Source organism: Pelophylax lessonae (assembly GCF_965119305.1).
Source record: "Pelophylax lessonae genome assembly, chromosome: 2".
Lineage (NCBI taxonomy): Eukaryota > Metazoa > Chordata > Amphibia > Anura > Ranidae > Pelophylax > Pelophylax lessonae.
The window spans coordinates 389,748,642-389,769,220 of record NC_138769.1 but is presented as its reverse complement, the minus strand read 5'-3'; the positions used below and the strand labels follow the sequence as shown (position 1 = coordinate 389,769,220).

The 20,579-nt window shown below is 43.3% G+C and overlaps 1 protein-coding gene across 2 annotated transcripts in view; it reads left to right on the top strand.

Annotated features, from left to right (window-relative positions):
* Window positions 1-14,535, top strand: part of RAD51C (RAD51 paralog C) — a 183,529-nt gene extending 168,994 nt beyond the window's left edge. For both annotated transcript variants that reach the window (XM_082248489.1, XM_082248488.1), the window contains 2 exons: window positions 8,734-8,794; window positions 14,384-14,535. In XM_082248489.1, coding sequence (XP_082104615.1) covers window positions 8,734-8,794; window positions 14,384-14,447 — 125 coding nt within the window. In that variant the 3' untranslated portion in view covers window positions 14,448-14,535. The remainder of the gene's footprint in view (window positions 1-8,733; window positions 8,795-14,383) is intronic.
* Window positions 14,536-20,579: the final 6,044 nt, after the last annotated feature.

Below are 20,579 nucleotides of genomic sequence, written 5' to 3'. Positions count from 1 at the left end.
TTAAGTCTCTTTACTTGTTCTGAAGATTGACGCCCCAACCACTTTATTAGTAAGTCAAGTTCTGCTTGAGGATCAATGTCCAAGTTCTTGGTTACCGCCTTAAATGTAGATCTCCAACTCCTGTAGTTCTCTGGGCGGTCATCAAATCCAGACAGTCCAGTTGTAATCAACTCTCGTCAAATCATATACTTGCTGAACTCTGCAATGTCAGTGCTTTCAGTTTTTATAGCCACAGGGTCTACTGATGGTGTGCCGTCTTGGACCATGGTTGGTATCTGATGTTGGCTGGTAGGTAGAGAGAAAGGTGTTGCAGATGGGTTTAATTAAGGTAAATGTCTGTCGACTGAAGGTCTCTGAGCATTTGAAGTCAAAGAGAGCTGTATCAAAGGGGGTATAGAGTTCATTCTGTAGTCTTCTGCTGTGCCCTTGTAATCTCTATGCACATAGGGTTGTGGTGGCACATGAGCTGCGTAGGTTGATTCACTTGATTTTGTGACGTGCGGTAGTTGTGGAGGGTCTCTGTTAGTAGGTGTGTCTAGTTGACCAGCTTGCTTTGGCGACACATTGCCTTCTGATCCACTTGCTGGATGATTATGAGAAGAATCTCCAACTGTAGGTGGGACTGTATTGTCGTGGTTCTGAGTTAGGACAAACTGTAGGGTCCTTTCAACAGGGTCTTGACAAGCAGCTAAGCTGGTACAAGCTGCTCCTTCTTCTTCCAATAGGGCTTGTTCCAAGACAGATAACTCTGCTAAAGCTACTTCCTTTTCTCTATTCTTCTGAAGAATTTCTAGCTGAGCCTCTGTTTCTGCTTGTATTCTTGCTTCCTTGCATTTAGCTTCTGCCTTGAAGGCTGCTTCTTTTTCAGAGCAGGCGGCTTTAACCTGGGCTACTGCAACCTTTTGGCGAGCTTTGAGTATTTGGTCGCTCAGTATTGACCTTATAGAGCAGGACCGCAATGACTTAGAAGAAGATTTATGATATGAGCGGGCAGACCTAGAAGATTTTCCTGAGTGTCTGGAAGAAGCAGAGTTACAGGATGTAGTCTCATGTATCTGTGCCAATCTCCCTTCTATCTGTGCCTTTGCTTCAAGATATGTGCTATGCCTCTGCTGGTCAGTAGAAGTAAAGTCCTTTAATTCCAATGCAGCTTCCTCTATGTTGGAATGTGACAATAGAGAATAGTACTTCTCAGAAAGTCTTTTATAATTCTCAAATGCCTTCTTAACCCTTGAGAGAGCAGTGTTCAATTGCTCAGAATTGTTGCTAGTTTCATTAGTGGCTGTTATACAACTTAAAGTCTTTTCCCATAATGCAGTCAGGTTACTAGATGTTTCTTCCTTACTTGCTTCATAAACCTCCCTTGCCTTCAAGGATGGATGAGGGGCTCTGACAGGACGAGCAGAAAGAAGTAAGGAGTTTGCTTTATCCTGACTAAATGCAGGTAATTCTGTGAGATCTCTGTCAGACATAATAAGTACTGTATTTCTGGTGTCTTGTTAGAAATCTGCCAGAGCTCAGCTCTGTAAGTAGTGACTTCTGTTATTAAGCAGGCTGGCTGAGGTGCTGGGTATTTGATACAATAGCTAGCTATTGCTGGAACTAGTTCAAACTGGATCACCTCAGAAGGCTGTAACAGTAATGAAGCATTCAGTAGGTGGCTGGTTTCATATGCAGAGTAATGCTTCTGGTGACTCACAGACAAGTGTGGTACTTACTGTTCTGAAGCTGCAGAGTCTTGGAAATTTACTTTTCTTAAGCTGCAGAGATACCTGTGATGAATTCTTCATCTAAATTTACTCTGAAGCTGTGTACTCCTGTAAATTTACTTTTTGAAGCTGTGTACTCCTGTAAATTTACTTCAAGTACTTCTTGGAAATTTACTGCTGAAGCTGCAGAGATAACTGTGTGATGGATAATTGTAAATTTACTGTTCTGTCTCAGCATCGATTGTACCTGTGACCCTCTTGTAGACCTCCAGTCTGTAAGTGTGTGCAGCAGGTTGAATGATGGCTTCAACAGATAGTTTACTCAATGAATAAAGACTCCAGAGGTGTTCTCCAATGCTTCTTTATGCTTCAAGTTAGCAAAGACATAAACATAGAGGCTTTTCCATAGGTAAATTTACAATGAAGTTACACAGCTTCCACACTCTGCAGTCTCCTCATAACAACTAAACAAAATGGCAGTTACAGCAGGAAAATGGAGATGGGAGAAACCATCTAGCCAGAAACAGCAGGGGTGCTAGGAAGATACCAATATCATAGCATAACATAACATGTAATAACAACTGCTAGACAGTTAAAGCTGCGTGGCAGCACAGGCCCAAAGATTTGACGTATTTCTGTTTTTTGCAGTTACTGATCCCATGCTTATGTTTGTACATGTGTTGCACACTGCTGCTTTTTCTGGAGATGGTTGAGACGAGAAATAGTCCCAGACCACACTTTTACTCTTTCTCTACTCATCCATCTCAATTTCAACTTGAAAGACACAAAAAAGTTTAAAGAAATGGCTTGATGAAGTTGCTGCTGATGCTGGCTCCCTGTTGTGGGTTGGTGGCTAACGCCTGGCAGTGTGGCTTGCTTGGTGTCACCCTGTTGTGGGTGGCTGGCTTGCAGAAACACTGTGGTGGCATTGGCTGGCTGGCTTGGTGTCACCCTGTTATGGGTGGTTGGCTTGCAGGAACACTGTGGTGGCACTGGCTGGCTGGCTTGGTGTCACCCTGTTATGGGTGGCTGGCTTGCAGGAACGCATGTTTAGGCTGGCTGGCTTGGTGTCACCCTGTTATGGGTGGCTGACTGGCTTGGTGACTGGTGTCCTCTTGTTATTGGTGGCTGTCTTTCAGGAACAGTCTGTGGTGGCTGGTTGGCTGGCTTGGTGTCACCCTGTCATGGGTGGCTGGCTGGCTTGGTAACTGGTGTCACCTTGTTATTGGTGGCTGGCCTTCAGCACCTGTCTGTGGTGGCTGGTTGGATGGCTTGGTGTCACCCTGTTATGGGTGGCTGGCTTGCAGGAACACTGTGGTGGCTGGCTTGATGTCACCCTGTTATGGGTGGCTGGCTTGCAGGAACACTGTGGTGGCTGGCTGGTGGGCTTGGTGTCACCCTGTTATGGGTGGCTGGCTTTCAGGAACAGTCTCTGTTGTGCCTGGTTGGCTTGCTTGGTGTCACCCTGTTATGGGTGGCTGGCTTGCAGAAACACTTTGGTGGCTGGCTGGCTTGCTTTGCCATCCACCCTGTTATGGGTGGATGGCTTGCAGGAACGCTGTGGTGGGTGGCTGGCTTGCTGGAACACTGGTGGGGGCTGAGTTGGGGTCACCCTGTTGTGTGGGTGGCTGGCTTGGTGTCACTCACTCACCCTGGCCTGTTGTGGCAGGTAGCTGGCTCACTGGAACACTGGTCACGGTGGCGGCGGGTGGCTTGGTGTCATCTGGGTAGCTGGTTGCTTGCTCGCTGGGCTGGCACACTGTTGGGATGGGTGGCTGAGGCCAGGGCCTGTGGGTGGATGGATGGCTGGCAGCGTGACCGGACCAGACTGCAGCTGGCTGTAACACGAGGCTGTGGGAGACGGTCTTAAGTGCAGCGCGCCGTGAAATGGCGTCACATATGGGCCGCGCAGGTGTGGGAGGCGGTGTTAGAAGGCAGAACGTGTGCGTGCAACATACGGAATGACGTCACGAAAATATCGGCAATATCGGTAAATCCAAATGCCGATACAGATATATCGGGGAAAGTGCATATCTGCACCCGATATATTGGTGTTGCCGATAATCGGTTGATCTCTAGTAGTGTTACCATATCTTTGCTTTGAAAGTGTACTACTGGTCCTGCTTGATGTTCCCTACTCTTCTGGCTGCAAGTTGTCAATATGGAAAATATATATGTTGTATTTTGTCTCTTACCTGATTTAAAAGAAATATGTTCTATTCAAGCTTTGAAACATTATACGTATAAAGCACTATATATGTATGTTTTAAAGCCAAATTTTTTATTTACAAATATAATGTTTGAGGTCCTTAGTATTGCTAGATTTTTGTAAATTATTAGATGTGGTGGGGCATTCATTTTCTTTTTTTAAGGCTTTTTTTGCCCTCTGTTTTCATCTTGTAATCTGTCCAGTAAGACACCACCTGTATTAGAGTGCCCCCATTCTGGATAAAGGAGGCACTGTTGGACAGCAGCATAGTTAGGCTGGGGGGAGGAGCGTGTTACTGTAGATGCACTAGCAGATTTAGATACACTGACAAATTGAAGCCAAACGCCAGGTAACACTTTTTAAGCATTTATAACAACAGTTTTTCTTTTTAGATAAAGGATTTGCATACAAAAAAGCTGATAACTGTAAGCACCCATGTCAGTGGTAAATAGTTCCTCTCTGCCCTCTAACTGCTACAACTGTAGGACAACTTGTTCTGTTGAAAAAACAACACACTGGCTGCATCACCTGGTAAAAAAAGAAGGAAAAAAAAAAGAAACAAATGCAGCCATCACATCTAAGAATCGGTAACCTGCAATATAATTAATGTTTGCTTTTGAGTATACCACCTCTAAATAGCAGTTTAAGACAGGTTGTACCTGGTGAGGGCTCCTGCCATGGCCCCCGTCCTGCCTGGATCTGTCCCAAGGCCTGGTCTCCCGATATCTGGGTCCCTGTAGGCCTCGTGGCGCCGCCATTTTGTTGTAGCCCCATGTATTCCTATACACTGTGGTCATGTTTGTGTAGTCTGGTGTCCATTTTCTTGTTATTTGCATTGCAAATAGCGGCGGCCATGAAAGGGGAGCCCGATGTACGGCATTTTGGCGGTGGGAACCCCTCCTTATCTCCTGGTGCTGACTCCTGGATCATTTAGCTTCCTGACCGCCATCACGTGTAGTGCAGATTCTCCTGGTGATTGCAGGTGCCTGTGTCAGCGGGTGGTGAGTCTGGTGGGGCCCTCTCCCTCTGCTGCTGAGGATCGCTGAAGTGGACTGTGCCACCAGTGGTGGACCCTCCTGTTTCCAGATTAAACAAGGCAACCATGATTCTGGTGGAATAGTCCTGGGCCTTTAAGGATCTGGCTGACCGGAAGGAAGAGGCTGTTGCCCGCGTTATGTACACCTTAGCTGGTTCGGCAATGAGGCCGGTATTTACCATTGCCCTAGTGTCGCAAACTCTGACCGAGTGGGCTAAGCTCCTACAGCGTGACCTGGAGGGAGAACAGCTCCCTCATGCCTTTGCTGAGCTGGCAGACCAGCTGGTTCAGGGGCTGCAGTTTATCTGGGATGCCTCTTTGAACACTGCTCCCTTGGTGGCTCGTCTCTGTTTTGGTGGTGATTCTTTGGCGTGTATTTTGGCTTAAATGCTGGTCTGCGGACCAGACTTCTAAAAAGGCCTTGACGGATCTTCCCTTTCAAGGAGATCGTCTGGTTGGAGCTACCCTGGATGACATCAATAAAGGTCCCACAGGGGGGAAGAGTACCTTTCTTCCGCAGGTTACTAAGGGCACAGACTCGTCGTAGACATGGACCTTCCTTCTTGGCTCATACGTTTTTTCATCTCTGAGGGTCGACTACCAAGGGCTCGAAGCCTTTCAGGGCCTCCTCTGGCGGATCCAAACGATCCAAGTGGGCTTCTCCAGACTCACGGACAAGGTTCCTTCAACATGAAGGTGCGCCCTCACCTGTATCTGGGGTGGGGGGACGTCTTTGCCAACCTGCGCCTGTCCCCAGACCGGTTACAGGGTTTGTATGGGGCGGTACAAGACCGGTTCCTTCACAGGGTGATTGTCCCTGTTCCGACGTTTTCAGGGTTTCTACTAAAACCTGTTTACAGTCCCCAGGAAGGAAGGCAAAGTGCATTGAATCCTGGACCTCAAAGCGCTAAACTGTTTTGTGCGGGTACAGAAGTTCAGAATGGAGTCTATTGGAACGGTGGTGGCATCCCTGTGTCAGGGGGATTTCCTTGCCTCTATAGATATCAAGGATGCCTATCTTCACATTCCAAAATGTGCCAGTCACCTGCGTTTTCTCCGCTTTGTTGTGGGAGAGGAGCATTTTCAGTTTGTGGCGTTACCCTTTGGTCTCGCCTCCGCTCCTCGGGTCTTCACGAAAGTCTTGGCTCCAGTGCTAGCCTTGCTACCCCAACGGTGGATCGCGGTACTGGGCTACTTGGATGATCTCCTTCTGTGAGCGGAGTCTCCCTCTACTCTAGTGGAGAACCTGGAGATCACAGTACAAACTCTGTAGAAGTTTGGCTAAATTGTGAATTTTCAGAAGTCTGCCCTGGTTCCGTCCTCAAAGCTGGACTGTTTGGGCCTGACTCTGGACTTGGCCATAGCTAAAGTGCTCCTTCCTCTGGACAAACTCCAGAAATTGCAGGCTTCAATTCACCTCCTGCTGTCCAACAAATGGTCATCCCTCTAGACTTGCATGCGGTTGCTGGGCCTGATGGTATCTACCTTCGAGGCGGTTCCATTTGCACAGTTCCATACGAGGTCCCTACAGAGGGAGATTCTGACCAAATGGTACAAGACTCCGCAGTCTCTGCAAATCAGATCTGGCTATACAAAGGATACAAAGGAGTCACTGTTATGGTGCTTCGCTCTCCAGCGGTTCGGCTGGGAAAATCCTTTCTCCCCTTGTATTGGACAGTGGTCACCATGGATCCCAGCCTATCCAGCTTGGGAGGCGTTCTTGGCAAGCATTCTGCTCAGGGGATCTGGACACTGGAAGAGTCCAGACTACCGTGCGATCAGACTGTGTCTGGATCATTGGATGGATCGTCTACAGGGATGCCCAGTGCGCATTCAATCAGATAATGCCAGGGCCGTGGCTTATGTCAATCACCAAGGAGGCACAAGAAGTGCCCTGGCGGCTCTGGAGGTAGTGGGCATTCTAAGGTGGGCAGAACGGTTCGTTCCAGCCCTCTCTGCCATACACATTCCCAGGGTGGAAAATTGGCAGGCGGATTACCTCAGTCATTGGCGTTGGACCAGGGGGAGTGGTCCCTTTATCCGGATGTGTTTCATCAGCTGTGTCTCTGGTGGGGCACCCCCGAGGTGGATCTGTTGGCGTCCCGGCTCAACAGAGAGATGCAGAGGTTTGTGGCTCAGTCAAGGGTTCCTCTGGCAGACGCCACAGACACGCTGGTGGGCCCGTGGGGTCAGTATCGTCTGCTATATGCTCCCCCCCCCCCCCCCTCTCAAGCTACTGCTCCGACTCCTACACAGTATTGAGGCAGAAGGGATTCCGGTCACCCTAGTGGCACCGGACTTGCCTCGCCAGGCCTGGTTCGCTGATCTAGTGTGGCTGGTCCCTGAGGTTCATTGGAAGCTTCCTCTCAGGGTGGATCTGCTGTCCCAAGGACTGATCTTTCATCCTGCAATGATCCCCAATGTTCAAGAATGACAGGAGCTGTGTTCCTCAATGAATATTAGAGAAATAGGTTTTTCGGGAAGTCAAAAATCCCATTATTTTCTAAATTACAGCTCATCAATCACTTGCAATAGTCCAGTACTGAAATAAAAAAAGTAATTAGTGAATTTGGAAGAAGCTGAGAGCATAATAATGAACTTTTCTGAGTTAAGAATACATACTTGTTTTTTTTTTTTTTTTTTTCTAAAGCCAGAGTTTTAGTGTCACTTTAGGGGTTTTTTAAATGGATGCAAAATAAAGTTTACCCCTTTGCGCCGAACGGTAAATAAATGTTAATGTCTTGGTATAATTTTGCAACTTTGACATGTGTTAGTAAAACCGTATATATCATTACAACTGCATCCAGGTGGATTATATCTTGTTTTTTTTTTTTATTTTTCAGGACAAATCAGGCATTTATTTGGTGGTAAATGGTAATGGATATCTCCTGATTTATTTTTTTTATTACCTAAGGAAAACTTGCCCAAAATAGTAAAAAAAAAAAATCATCTTTTTTTTTTTTTTTATTTAGCTGTATATTTCTGTTTACTGCCATAACCTACCACCAAAGAACAATCCAAAATAAATTATCCTGCTCCCGTTGCAATTCCACATTTGTGTATGTTTGTTGTTTGTACCCATAGTAAGGCCTAGAAACAAGTGTACATTTTGATTTTTTTTATCCTACCTAAAACACACTGACACTGATACTAATTAAAAAAATGTTTCAAAAAAAAAAATCCTGTCCAAAATAAACTGACCCTTACTTGACTCAAACACTAACCCTGTCACTGACCTAGATGAAACCTTGATCTAGGTTTTTTTTTTTTCCCCCACACAGTTTTTTTTCTCTCTCTCTGCAAAGAGAGAGAGACAGTGTATCTTTCCTCTCTATTCCCTGAGACAGAGAGAGAAATGCGGGCTTCTCAGTGACTGATCACTGTGACAGCCAATCGTAGGCTATCACAGCGATCAGATGACACAGAATCGGGAGTTCCGGTCCCGGGGCTCCCAATAAGACCCCGGTCTCTGTGCTGGGAGCGTGCAGTGAAAAATATATTATAGGGATAAGTAGTGGATGGTATTTTTGGAGAGTAGGGACATTGTTTAGTATCAATTAAATAGCCTACTAAAATCATGATGCCAAAAAAATGGGGTTGCACATACAAAATGTTTTAGATGTTTAATAAAAAAAAACATTTTAAGAGGTGTTTTAGTTACTTTTTGCGTTTTATTCAGCTAGTTCATTTTGTTGGCTGTTCCCTGAAGTAACATATCTGTCACTGTTTATGTAAGACACTGTTAGTTTATAAATTAACTAACCCAGTTATCATTACAGATGTGCAACACTCTACAAGTCACCAAGCCAGAAAGAAAACACTGTACAATATCAAATCACGGTAAGCAGCAATAAGTCGCTGACTAAAATGTAGGCTGTACTGTGTCTGTGTATCTAAAATCCCTATTGCTGAGCCTAAAGTAGAACAATAGCCAAACCCTTTTTTTTTTAACAGGAAGTGAGGGGAAAATCCCTGAAAATTAAGGGAATCACTTGGGGCCCCTTAGGTCACCAGAGCTAGTGTCCCAACTAGAAGGTTTCCCCTCTATTCATTTTCTGGGAACAAGACAGGACAAAGAGAGAGGATGAATCTCCCTAACGAGGACACAGGCAATAATAAAAACCTAATAGGTATTTTAATCCCTCTCCAGTCTACCCAAACAAAAGTTGCTTTAGTTATACTTTAACCTTTTTTCTCCCCTTTGGTCTGTTAAATATTAAAGCAGTAGTAAACTCTTGCATAAAAAAAAAAAAAAAAACGTCTATCTGCAAGTCAATGTCATAATGTGCTAGTATGCATCTCATACCTCAAAACAAAGCCCTGCAGTGGCACGCTGACAAGGCCTTTATTTTTCTTCCAGGTTTGTGGGTGTATTTTGAGGCTCCTCTGATACAGGCAAACAGTTACTGAATGACAGAAAGTTCAATGAACTACCTAGAGTGCTCATCAGTGCCCTGCTAGTTAATTGAGAACTACAAGCCCTCAGCCACAAAGGCTGAAGGTAATTGTAGTTCATTGATTCACGGGGATCTGTGAATAGATGCTGCCGTGTGTTTTTGAATAGTGACAGCAGGTGGGGTAAGAAGATCCGTGGCCCGCTGTCACAAGAAGGGGCAGATGCTGAATATGTTACACCCTTAATGTGGGAGTATGTTCAGAAAGGTGAACCCTATCCTTTAAAGTATGCTTGCGGTCGAACGTTGGATTCTGCATCCTGGGCAGTCAGTTGTGGTTATCCGCAGCTTGCTGTGGCTTTTTTCATTCTTGAGGAAGTTCGGAAAAGGGATTTTAATCCCCTAAGCCTTCTGCATCTGTAGGGGAGGCAAGCATTTCTGGCAGTACAAGTCCACCTCCTCCTTTGCAAGAAGTTTTTCTTCCACCTGTCCTGCTCCAGGTGGGGGATGACTGCTGGCTTGCCCTTGTGTCAAATGGGTTAGCGAATTGGTATCCCCAACAGGAATCCACACAAGGGGGCAATGGCACCCAACCTGACGGTGGGCACACCCTCAAGGCCAAGCCAAGCACACTCAGTATCCACAACTTGGTATAGTGTGAAGTGCATACAGAATCTGCATACTTCACATGTAGTAAATATCCCTTAACTCAACCTGGAAAGCTCCCCCTGTGAAATATCTTTAAGGCCCCTTCCACACGGGATTGACTTCGCCAGGAATCTGCTTGCTGAGAGGGGAATCTGTCTGCTTAGCAAAGGGGTGGCTGGTCCACGTCTACTCCACTTATGCAGAGCTGACATAGACACAGCCCGCTCTCCAATCAGTTATGATTAAGCTAATGTGATTTCATAAAACGCGTCAACTATTCTGGTCCTTGTCCATGATGTCTTATGTCTATTATATGGATTTATGAATAAATCTATCCATTCTTTCATGCCGGAGGGTGGTTGGAGTGTGGTCCTTCGTTTTTTGTATATATATACTGCTGGGATTGCAGATCTGACGTGCACACGACCTCTGACTGCTGGATTATTTTCACCTGAGCGACTAACTTTCTTTGTATTCCCGCTCTCCAATCCGCAGCCCTGTGGTCCCTGTGGATATATCTTGAAAGACTCTTCCAGGTGCATAATGAGTTTAACTCAGATGTGCCTGGCTTGTCATCGGTCCTGGGCACCAGGGCAGTTCCATTGATGTCTGTTGGGACACAGGAGCTGTACGGACACAACCACTGTGTGCCAAAACACCATCCATGTGGGTGGGTGTCCCTGAACTTACACAGGGACATGCACCCACATGCATTTCATATTCACACAGCTGATGTGTCCCAATAGACATCAGTGGGAATGTCTGCATAGAGATGCACGGAACACTTGTGCTTTCCCCTGCGGTTAAACACAGGCATACGGTATAATAAGCTTAGTGTGAACAAGGTGGTAGTTGCTTTTCTTTACCATGTAACTTGAGTGTCCACAGCTGTAGAGAAGGGGGTTTTATTTTTGTTTTTTCTTAGCGCACCCTGTGTTCTACATCTGCAGGTGGGTGGTAATTATCTAAAGCAGAGCTGCGTCCTTAAAAAATGCAGAGAAAAGGATTTAAAAAAAAATACTACTTCCAATCAATCAATCCCAACAATCAAAAAACACATTTTGGTGTCTGAATTTTCAAAATTGCATAAGTAATTAAAAAAAAGGAGGAACTTCCACCGTACTTACCTCACCCCGGTCAGGCTGGCCAGATACAGGCCTGGCCTCTCCCGGGACTGCCCAATGTGTCACGCATCCCCGGGTACGTTTTTCCATCTACTCTGGCACTGTCCCCGCATACAGGCCTACTGGAAACAGATAGTGGCCTTCCTGCATGATACTATGGGATCCCCCCTCCAGCTAGACCCCAAACAGTGCTTACTGGGTATTTACCCAGATGAAGACATGAATAAATGCACGAAAACCTTTCTGCAGCATACGCTCTTTATAGCCAGGAAGCTGGTGACTAGACGGTGGATGAGGGAGAGCCCTCCAGATTTCCAACTTTGGCTGAGGGAAGTAAACTCTGTCTTGCCGTACCATAGAATTATGTATAAGAACCGGGGATGTCCCACTAAATACAACAAGATTTGGGACAGATGGCTCCAGAATTCGGCCACATGTACCTAATATTCTATTTTATTTATTTATTTATTTATTTATTTTTTCTCATTCTCTGCACTGCTCTGCTGGCATGTAAGCTGCACCCTGTTGTGCTGCATTGTCCGTACTGCTCCATCCCTCTGCATTTATGTAAACCTGTTCTCCTGTTAATTTGTGATTGCACTTTACCGAAAGTTCTTGTTCGAACTTGGATTTCTACCTGTACCATGTTGGTTTATCCCTTTTTTTTTTCCTCACAATAAAATCTCTGTTTTTCCAAAAAAAAAGGAGGAACTAAACTCTGAAAACTGGGCCTATAAAGAGGCAGACAGAAAAGAATTGACAAGGCGCCAGTATTGCCTATGGTCTCCTTGCAGATAATGTTTTTCCCATTGCTAATATGTCTTATTCTGCACTGTGCCTGCATGTGAAGGTGGCTATTTCGGTAGAGGCAGATCTTTTCTTCCTCATGTGAAAGCCCCCAGAAAATGGGGGGCAGCACAATGGTAATATCATTCCAAATCAAATCTCACTTATATCAAAATGAAATCTCACGCATATAACCTGAGACTAGCAGTTAGAGGCAGCAATGCCTTAGGCCCACTTTAGATCACAATTTTAATTTTTATTTCTTGTGAGGTTAGGTCCACTTTAACAGCATATATATGAAATGTTACAGCACACTTTGTGTAAACTTGAATGTTACGGGCCACCTGGCTTGCTTTTTGTGTTCCCTGTACTCCCTCCATAAATAGAAAAAATAAAAAATATATTTTAAAAGCGAGAGCAATTAATCACTTCTTAACCGTCCAGTTCCCTGCCCCCTGCCATTCAGTGCCCCAGAACCCCGCCCCCTGCAGTACGCATCGGGCGTTCTCTGTGACTGCTGTGTCCTTCTGACACAGCTGATCGCAGATGGGGGAAGAGGGCCATTGGACAGTGTCCAATCACAGCTGATCACAAAGTAAGCAGACTTCCCGGTTATCGGCATTCCTTTCTTCCTACGCTGTGTCTGTGGGAGGAAAGGAAAGCCGATAACCAGCAAGACTGTCATCAAATCTTTTACACTGATAATCTGGGTATATCAGTGCAGCCTTATCAGTGCGCATCAGTGAGGAAGAAAAATTACTTATTTGCTAAATTTGGTTGCATGACCATGCAATGAAAATTGGCCTGGGCAGAAGTGGGGTGAAAGTGCCCAGTATTGAAATGGTTTAAGTACTAAGTAATCATAAAATATGGCTTCATCTTTATAGTGTTTAACCACTTGCCCGACCGCTCACGTTGCTGCTACTGCAGCAGAGCGGCTCGGTTGGGTCCAGCACCTACGTCGCTGGATTCCTCCCTCCCTCGGCAGCGCGCACGCGCAGCCGGAGGCTCGCTCCCGCTGTATTCAGACACAGCGGGAGTCGGGCCAGGGGAGGAGAGGTGGTGATCACCGCCGCTCTTCCCCGATCGTCGGGGAAAGAGTGAGAAAATCTGCCCACTTGTGTAAACAAAGCGGGCAGATCTTCTCTGTGACAGGCAGTGACAGATTACAGGATTCAGCATAGCTGAACCTGCGGTCTGTGTCGCACAACCCCCTCCCCCCACACACGTCAGTAAGCATGAGGCATATATTTAACCCCTTGATCACCAACAGTGTTAACCCCTTCCCTGCCAGTGTCATTATTACAGTAACAGTGCATATTTATAGCACTGATTACTGTAGTAATGTCACTGGTCCCCCCAAAAGTGTCAAAAATGTCAGTTAGGGGTCCAGTCTGTCCACCGCAATGTTGCAGTCCCGCAAAAAAAAATCGCAGATCGCCGCCATTACTAGTAAAAAAAAAACAATAAAAATGACAAATCTTTCCTGTAGTTAGTAAACACAATAACTTTTGCGCAAACCAATCAAAATACGCTTATTGTGATTTTTTTTTTACCAAAAATATGTAGCAGAAAACAAATTGGCCTAAGATGTTAAAAAAATTTTATTTATACATTTATTTTGGGAATGTTATATATCAGAATGTAAAAAATATTGTTTTTTTTTTTTTTATATTGTCACTCTTTTTTTCAAAAATTAAAAATCGCACAGGTGAACAAATACCACCAAAAGAAATCTCTATTTCTGGGGGAAAAAAGGACATAAATTGAATTTGGGTACAGCGTCGCACGACCGCGCAATTGTCCGTTAAAGTAACGCAGTGCCGAATCGCAAAATATAGCCTGGTCAGGAATTGGGTAAAATCTTCCGGTCTTAAAGCGGTTAAAAATACGCTCATTGAGAATTTTTTTGTTAAAGACATGTAGCTAAATACATTTTGGCCTAAATATATGACAAAAATTGAATATGTTGGATATTTTTTACCTGTCAAAGTAGAAAATGTCAATTTTTTTGCACAAATTTCGATCTTCTTTTTATTAATATTGCAAAAAATGAAAAGCGCAGAGGTGATCAAATACCACCAAAAGAAAGCTCTGTTTGTGGGGGAAAAAAGGACATCAATTTCGTTTGGGTACGGCATTGCATGACTGCGCAATTGTCAGTTAAAATCACGCAGTGCCAAGTTAAAAAAAGGGGCCTGGGCGTTAAGCAGGAAAATCCTCCGGTCCTAAAGTGGTTAACATATTAAAAACAGCAATCACTGCAAATGTTACAGCACACTTTGTGTAGACCTTAGTTGTTTTTTTTTATATGGTCTGTGTGTCCTCTATAAATGGTAAAAAGCTGTGTTAAAAGGGGAAGCATTCAGATACTGAATAATCATAAAATAGAATTTTTTCTTGAATGTGTTTACCATATAAAAACTTTTTTTTTTTTTTATTACCACTTTTACATGCAGTTACTTGATATTTTGCAGAACCAAGGATTCCGAGATGTGCAAGCTTCTTACCCTGAGACGGACTCCCCAAAATCTGAAATAAATCCACGTAAGCGCCGTAGAGAAGATGACATAGAATAAGATAGATCTCCATTTCACTGACTGTCCAAACACATGGATTTTATCAGTAACAAATGACTATATTTTGTCCAGCATTTGGGTGCTCTCTTTTTTCTTTCTACATATACAATACAGATGACAGCCTATAAATGTCAAAAAATTTACCATATATTTTGTAATCCAATAAATATTTTGTAATATGTATACTGTATATTGAATTATTCTTTCTTCTGACGGACTTCTGTCAATTAAAGGTGTTGTAAAGTCAGAGGTTTTTTATCTTAATGCATCTTAAGATAAAAAGTCTTCTGTGTGCAGCAGCTCCCCTTAGCCCACCCAATACCTACCTGAGCCCCCTCTCTATCCAGCGATGTCCGCGAGTGCATTTCTCTCCTGATTGGCTAAGACACAGCAGCGGCGTCATTGGCTCCCGCTGTTGTCAATCTAACTCAGCCAATCAGGAGAGAGAGGGGCGGGGTCGAACAGCAGCTCTGTGTCTGAATGGATACACGTTGCTGCAGCTCGGCTTGGGTGCCCCTATAGCAAGCTGCTTTCTGTGGGGGCACTCAACAGGAGGAAGGTGCCAGGAGCTCCAGCCAGGGAACCGAGAAGAGGAGGATCTGGGCTTCCCTGTGCAAAACCTTTGCATGGAGGAGGTACGTTTAATATGTTATATTTTATACGTTTAAAAACGAGACTTTATAATCACTTTAACGCTGTCACATCAGGTGTAATTTTCCTAAGTGTGAAAGCATGATTCTTCAAATAGGGCAAGAAATGTGGCTGAATCAATACACACATATCTTTAACCACTTGCCTCACGTTGACTGTACTGCGGCAAAACGGCTCGATTCCGTCGTCGCTGGACTCCTCCCCCTGTAGGCGGCGCTCCCGCTGTTTTCAGTCACAGCGGGAGTCGGGCCAGGGGAGGAGCGGCGGCGATCGCCGCTGCTCTTCCCCGATCGTCGGGGAATCGAGTTTGGAGATCCGCCCGCTTGTGTAAACAGAGCGGGCGGATCTCCTAAGTGACAAACAGTGACAGATTGCAGGGTTCAGCATAGCTGAACATGCGATCTGTCCCTGTGTCACTCAGTCACCTCCCCCCACACACGTTAGTAAGCACCAGGCATACATTAACCCCTCCCTCTCCAATAAAATTAACCTCTTCCCTGCCAGTGTCATTTTTACAGTAACAGTGCATATTTATAGCACTGATTACTGTAGTAATGTCACTGGTACCCCCAAAAGTGTCAAAAATGTCAGTCAAGGGTCCGATCTGTCCGCCGCAATGTCGCAGTCCCGCAAAAAAAATCGCAGATCGCCGCCATTACTCGTTAAAAAAAAAACAACACCAAAACTGACAGAAATCAAAATACGCTTATTGTGATTTTTTTTTACTAAACATAGGTAGCAGAAAACAAATTGGCCAAAAATTTTAAAAAATTTTGATTTTTACATTTTTTTTGGGGGGGGGGGGGAATTTCATATAAAAAATTTTAAAAATATTGTTAATTTTTTCAAAATAAACGCTATTTTTTTGTTTATAGCGCAAAAAGTAAAAATCGCACAGGTGATCAAATACCACCAAAAGAAAGCTCTGTTTGTGGGAAAAAAAGGAAGTGAATTTTGTTTGGGTACGGCATTGCACGACCGCGCAATTGTCAGTTAAAGTCGCACAGCGCCGAATCGCAAAAAGTGGCCTGGACGTAAGACAGCAAAATCCTCCGGTGGTAAAGTGGTTAAAAATTACATGTAAAACCATGCTATGGCCTTGACATTATATCTGTTCAACTTGATGACCGGTCATCTACACGAATGTGAATTTTTCTGTTAACTTTGGTTCTTTTCAGATTCCCAACTCATTTGAACCTACTCAAAATGCTCTGGAGCTCTGAGGCTAGTGAGAAGTCATCTTTTCAGACATTCTGCTATTGAAGCCGAAGTTATTTTTATAGCTTAGGAAAGAGGAAAAGGCTAAGTAGACAATGTGCACTTATCCTGTTTGCCCTCTTCCTCTGACTCAGCTCTTCAGAGATGCATACTTTTTCCTATAGAGCACTACTGCCAGGTGCTTTGGCTATCTGCTCAGAGTAAGTATGCACAAGGGTGAGGGGCAAAAAGTAGAAGTATATATCTTGACAGTCTTTAGTTTTTGTCTAAAACAGGAATGAGGAGATTTTTTTCCGCACCCAGACAAGAAATGGAGGGTTGTTGTACTCACCAGGCTAGAAAGTATGAACAGCACTAAAAATGGTGAGAATCAATAATCCTTCCTTACTCAAATATAAATGTGCTTCTCTCTGTGTCCCCATTCTTCCATCAAATCTAGTCCTGACTGGCAAGTGAGGAGAACTCTGCACAATCAGGACACCGGAAGGCAATACAATCTGACAGAGGCTCTTAAAGCATTTGTTACCTCAACATTTCATATTCCTGATATGTGCCTGCTGTACCATACATTTGTATGAGAAAATATCCTGTTCTCTTTGTGTGAAATCTCTGGTGTTCCTGCTAGTCCATCTGCTTTCCTATTAAAAACTGACCACACTAAGCAGGAGAGCACATTGTTACCAGTTCTGTAGTTGTGCTGTGAACTCGGTATGCTCTCCTACAATGATCAGACTTGTCCTGACACGCCCCCCTCCCACCCACGCAGCTATTTACTGAGCAGCTCTGTGTACTGCTGCTTCTCCCCCCAGCTCTTATGCAGCTGAGAAAAGGGGGAATGTGATCACTTATAAAAGGATATTTATGTTGTTGTTTTTTTATATATATATATATATTCAAAAATGTTTTGCCTTTAATTTCTACTTTAACCACTTTAGCCCCGGAGGATTTTCCTGCTTAACGTCCAGGCCACTTTTTGCAACTTGGCACTGCGCGAATTTAACTGACAATTGCGCAGTCATGCAAGGCCGTACCCAAATGAAATTTACGTCCTTTTTTTTTCACAAACAGAGCTTTCCTTTGGTGGTATTTGATCACCTCTGCGCTTTTCATTTTTTGCGATATTAATAAATAAAGAGCGAAAAAATTGATATTTTTCTACTTTGACAGTTAAAAAATATCCAATATATTCAATTTTTGTCATATATTTAGTCCAAAATGTATTTAGCTACCTGTCTTTGACAAAAGAATTCTCAATGAGCGTATTTTTATCCACTTTAAGACCGGAAGATTTTACCCCATTCCTGACCAGGCTATATTTTGCGATTCGGCACTGCGTTATTTTAACGACAATTGCGCAGTCGTGCGACGCTGTACCCAAATTAAATTTATGTCCTTTTTTTCCCCACAAATAGAGCTTTCTTTTGGTGGTATTTTATCACCTGTGCGATTTTTACATTTTTGAAAAAAAGAGCGACAGTTTAAATAAAAAAACAATATTTTTTACATTCTGATATATAACATACCCAAAAAAAATGTATAAATCAAAATTTTTTAACATTTTAGGCCGATTTGTTTTCTGCTACATATTTTTGGTAAAAAAAATCACAATAAGTGTATTTTGATTGGTTTGCGCAAAAGTTATTGCATTTACTAACTACGGGAAAGATTTGTAATTTTTATTGTTTATTTTTTTTTTTACTAGTAATTGTGGCGGACAGATCGGACCCCTAACTGACATTTTTGACACTTTTGGGGGTACCAGTGACATTACTACAGTGATCAGTGCTATAAATATGTACTGTTACTGTAATAATGACACTGGCAGGGAAGGAGTTAACACTGTTGGTGATCAAGGGGTTAAATATATGCCTCATGCTTACTGACGTGTGTGTGGGGGGGGGGGGTTGTGTGACACAGATCGCAGGTTCAGCTATGCTGAATCCTGTAATCTGTCACTGCCTGTCACAGAGGAGATCCGCCCGCTTTGTTTACACAGGCGGGCGGATTTCCTCACTCTTTCCCCGATGATCGGGGAAGAGCGGCGGTGATCACCGCCTCTCCTCCCCTGGTCCTACTCTCGCTGTGTCTGAATACAGCGGGAGCGAGCCTCCGGAGGCACGCGCACGCCGCCGAGAGAGGGGAGAATCTGGTGACGTAGGTCTACGTCGCCAGACCTTAACAAGCCACTTTGCCCAAGTAGGCTCAATGTGAGCAGTCGGCAAGTGGTTAAACTAAATGGGTTGTTTTACAAGGTGATCATTTACTATCACTTTAACCTTTCCCTGCTCTATACAATGTGAAATAAAAAGTTTTGTTGAAGTTAGCCTTCAAATAACAAGTTAACATTAGAGACAGATTTTTTTTTTTTTTTTATAGCTAAGAAATATGTGAAGCCCTGGTAACCCAGGGAAACCAATGAGTTATTTTTAATAGTTCTCGCTACACAAAACAGTAGAATGAAATCTGATTGCTTACCACAGATTACAACAACTGGCTTGTCATCCATGCTTTTCATAGTGCCTTATTTAGTAAGCCTGCTAATGTCCATGTAAACAACCATAACAAAAAGTGTGAAATGTCTGTTCCATTATATCTGCTGTCTAAAACTAGCACATTTTACAAATATGTTCCTGAAAATGTTCCATTTTAAACAGATATAAAGTCTGTTTTTAAAAATAGTTTTAATCCAGCTGGCCTATTAATTGCATGATTGCCTTTTAAAAATCTGTTGGTAAACAGAATGCTATGCTTTTTGATTTTCTAAGAGTATGTACCTATTACTCTGTAAATGTAAAGTATTTCTAAAGCATTTTTTTTTTTTTTTTTCATTTTTGGATAGATTAGGGATTAGGAGATTTACCTTATTTCTTACTGTCCTATAGACAAAAAAGGGAAGTGAAAATAAATATCTCTAAAATAATTGAGGGAAATCTGGAACAAGGGTCATAACATTTTAAATGCATGCAAGCAATGAAGTGGCTTATATTTCCCTACTGTATATAATCCTATATACAGTATAACTTTATTTTTTTTTTGCTTGTGATTCTTGTTGTGCCCTTGACTTGACCTCAGCTGTTTTTGCCAAGCCCCCACCCAATCTTCCAAAGAGTTGGTTGTCAGGCGGCAGTAACACTGACAACCAGTCCACATTAAGGATTGCTGTCTTGGAGGCAACACTGTCCTCTGTTCATGTCATCCCATTTTGTATCAGTACTAGGTTTTCTATAAATTATATCTTTATGTATAAATAATATGTATGAAAAATGGACGAAGAACCTGCCATAAACATTTAATGACTGGCTCACCACACTTGTATCAAGGCGCAGTTGTATGTGTTCCAGCAGGCTGCAATCACTTCCTGGCTGAGAGATCTCAATAAAGGACTTATATCGAAATGGATTTTCCTTGTTGATCACCTTTGTTCCTGTGACATAAGGCCAGCGCTTTTACACAAACACTTAGCTGAGTCAAGCTTGCATGTTTATGTCCATTTCATACTAAAGTATGATTATTTGGTGTTCCGATATTGCAGCCATGATTTTATCTCATTGCGCAGCTTCAAAACGGAGACTAAAATCTTTCCCGACAGCAAATCTAATAGTCTGACAAATTTGCTTGCAACAGTTTGGGACTGCATACGTAACATGCACATTGAAATGTAAATTTCCTAGTTAACATTTTAGTGACCAATTTGGTGTTTAGAACTGTCTATTACTGAAATTTCTTTAGAGCAGCAGCCATTGGTATGTAAATAGCTAGCGCTTTCACTCTTTAAAAACATTGGCAAAAGGCGGTGCCTTTTGTAGCAAATGGTACAAAAGTTATTTTGATGCAAGACACATCACAGCTTCTGCTCCAACACGTCTTCCTACTGAAATGCAATCTAATAGGGCATTTTCCATATATATAGATAAATATTCTAAAACTGGTATAAAAGGTCTTGCAGAGGAGATAGATCCAAGCCGCAGTATTTTTATCGTTGACATTTTAATGAAGCTCAGTTCATCTTTCTCAAGACACTACAACATGGAGGTGAACAGATCAATAAACCCAATGTCCCACCCACCAACAATACCCCCTAGTAATGACATCACAAAGTGCAAGGATAAAAAGATGCATATAGGGTAGAGGTCGAAGAAAGATCACAAAATGTGCAAATCACAATAATCCATCAAAAAAGCAAAACATACAAAATCCTAGCTTAAAGCTATCCAGAAAAAGCTCC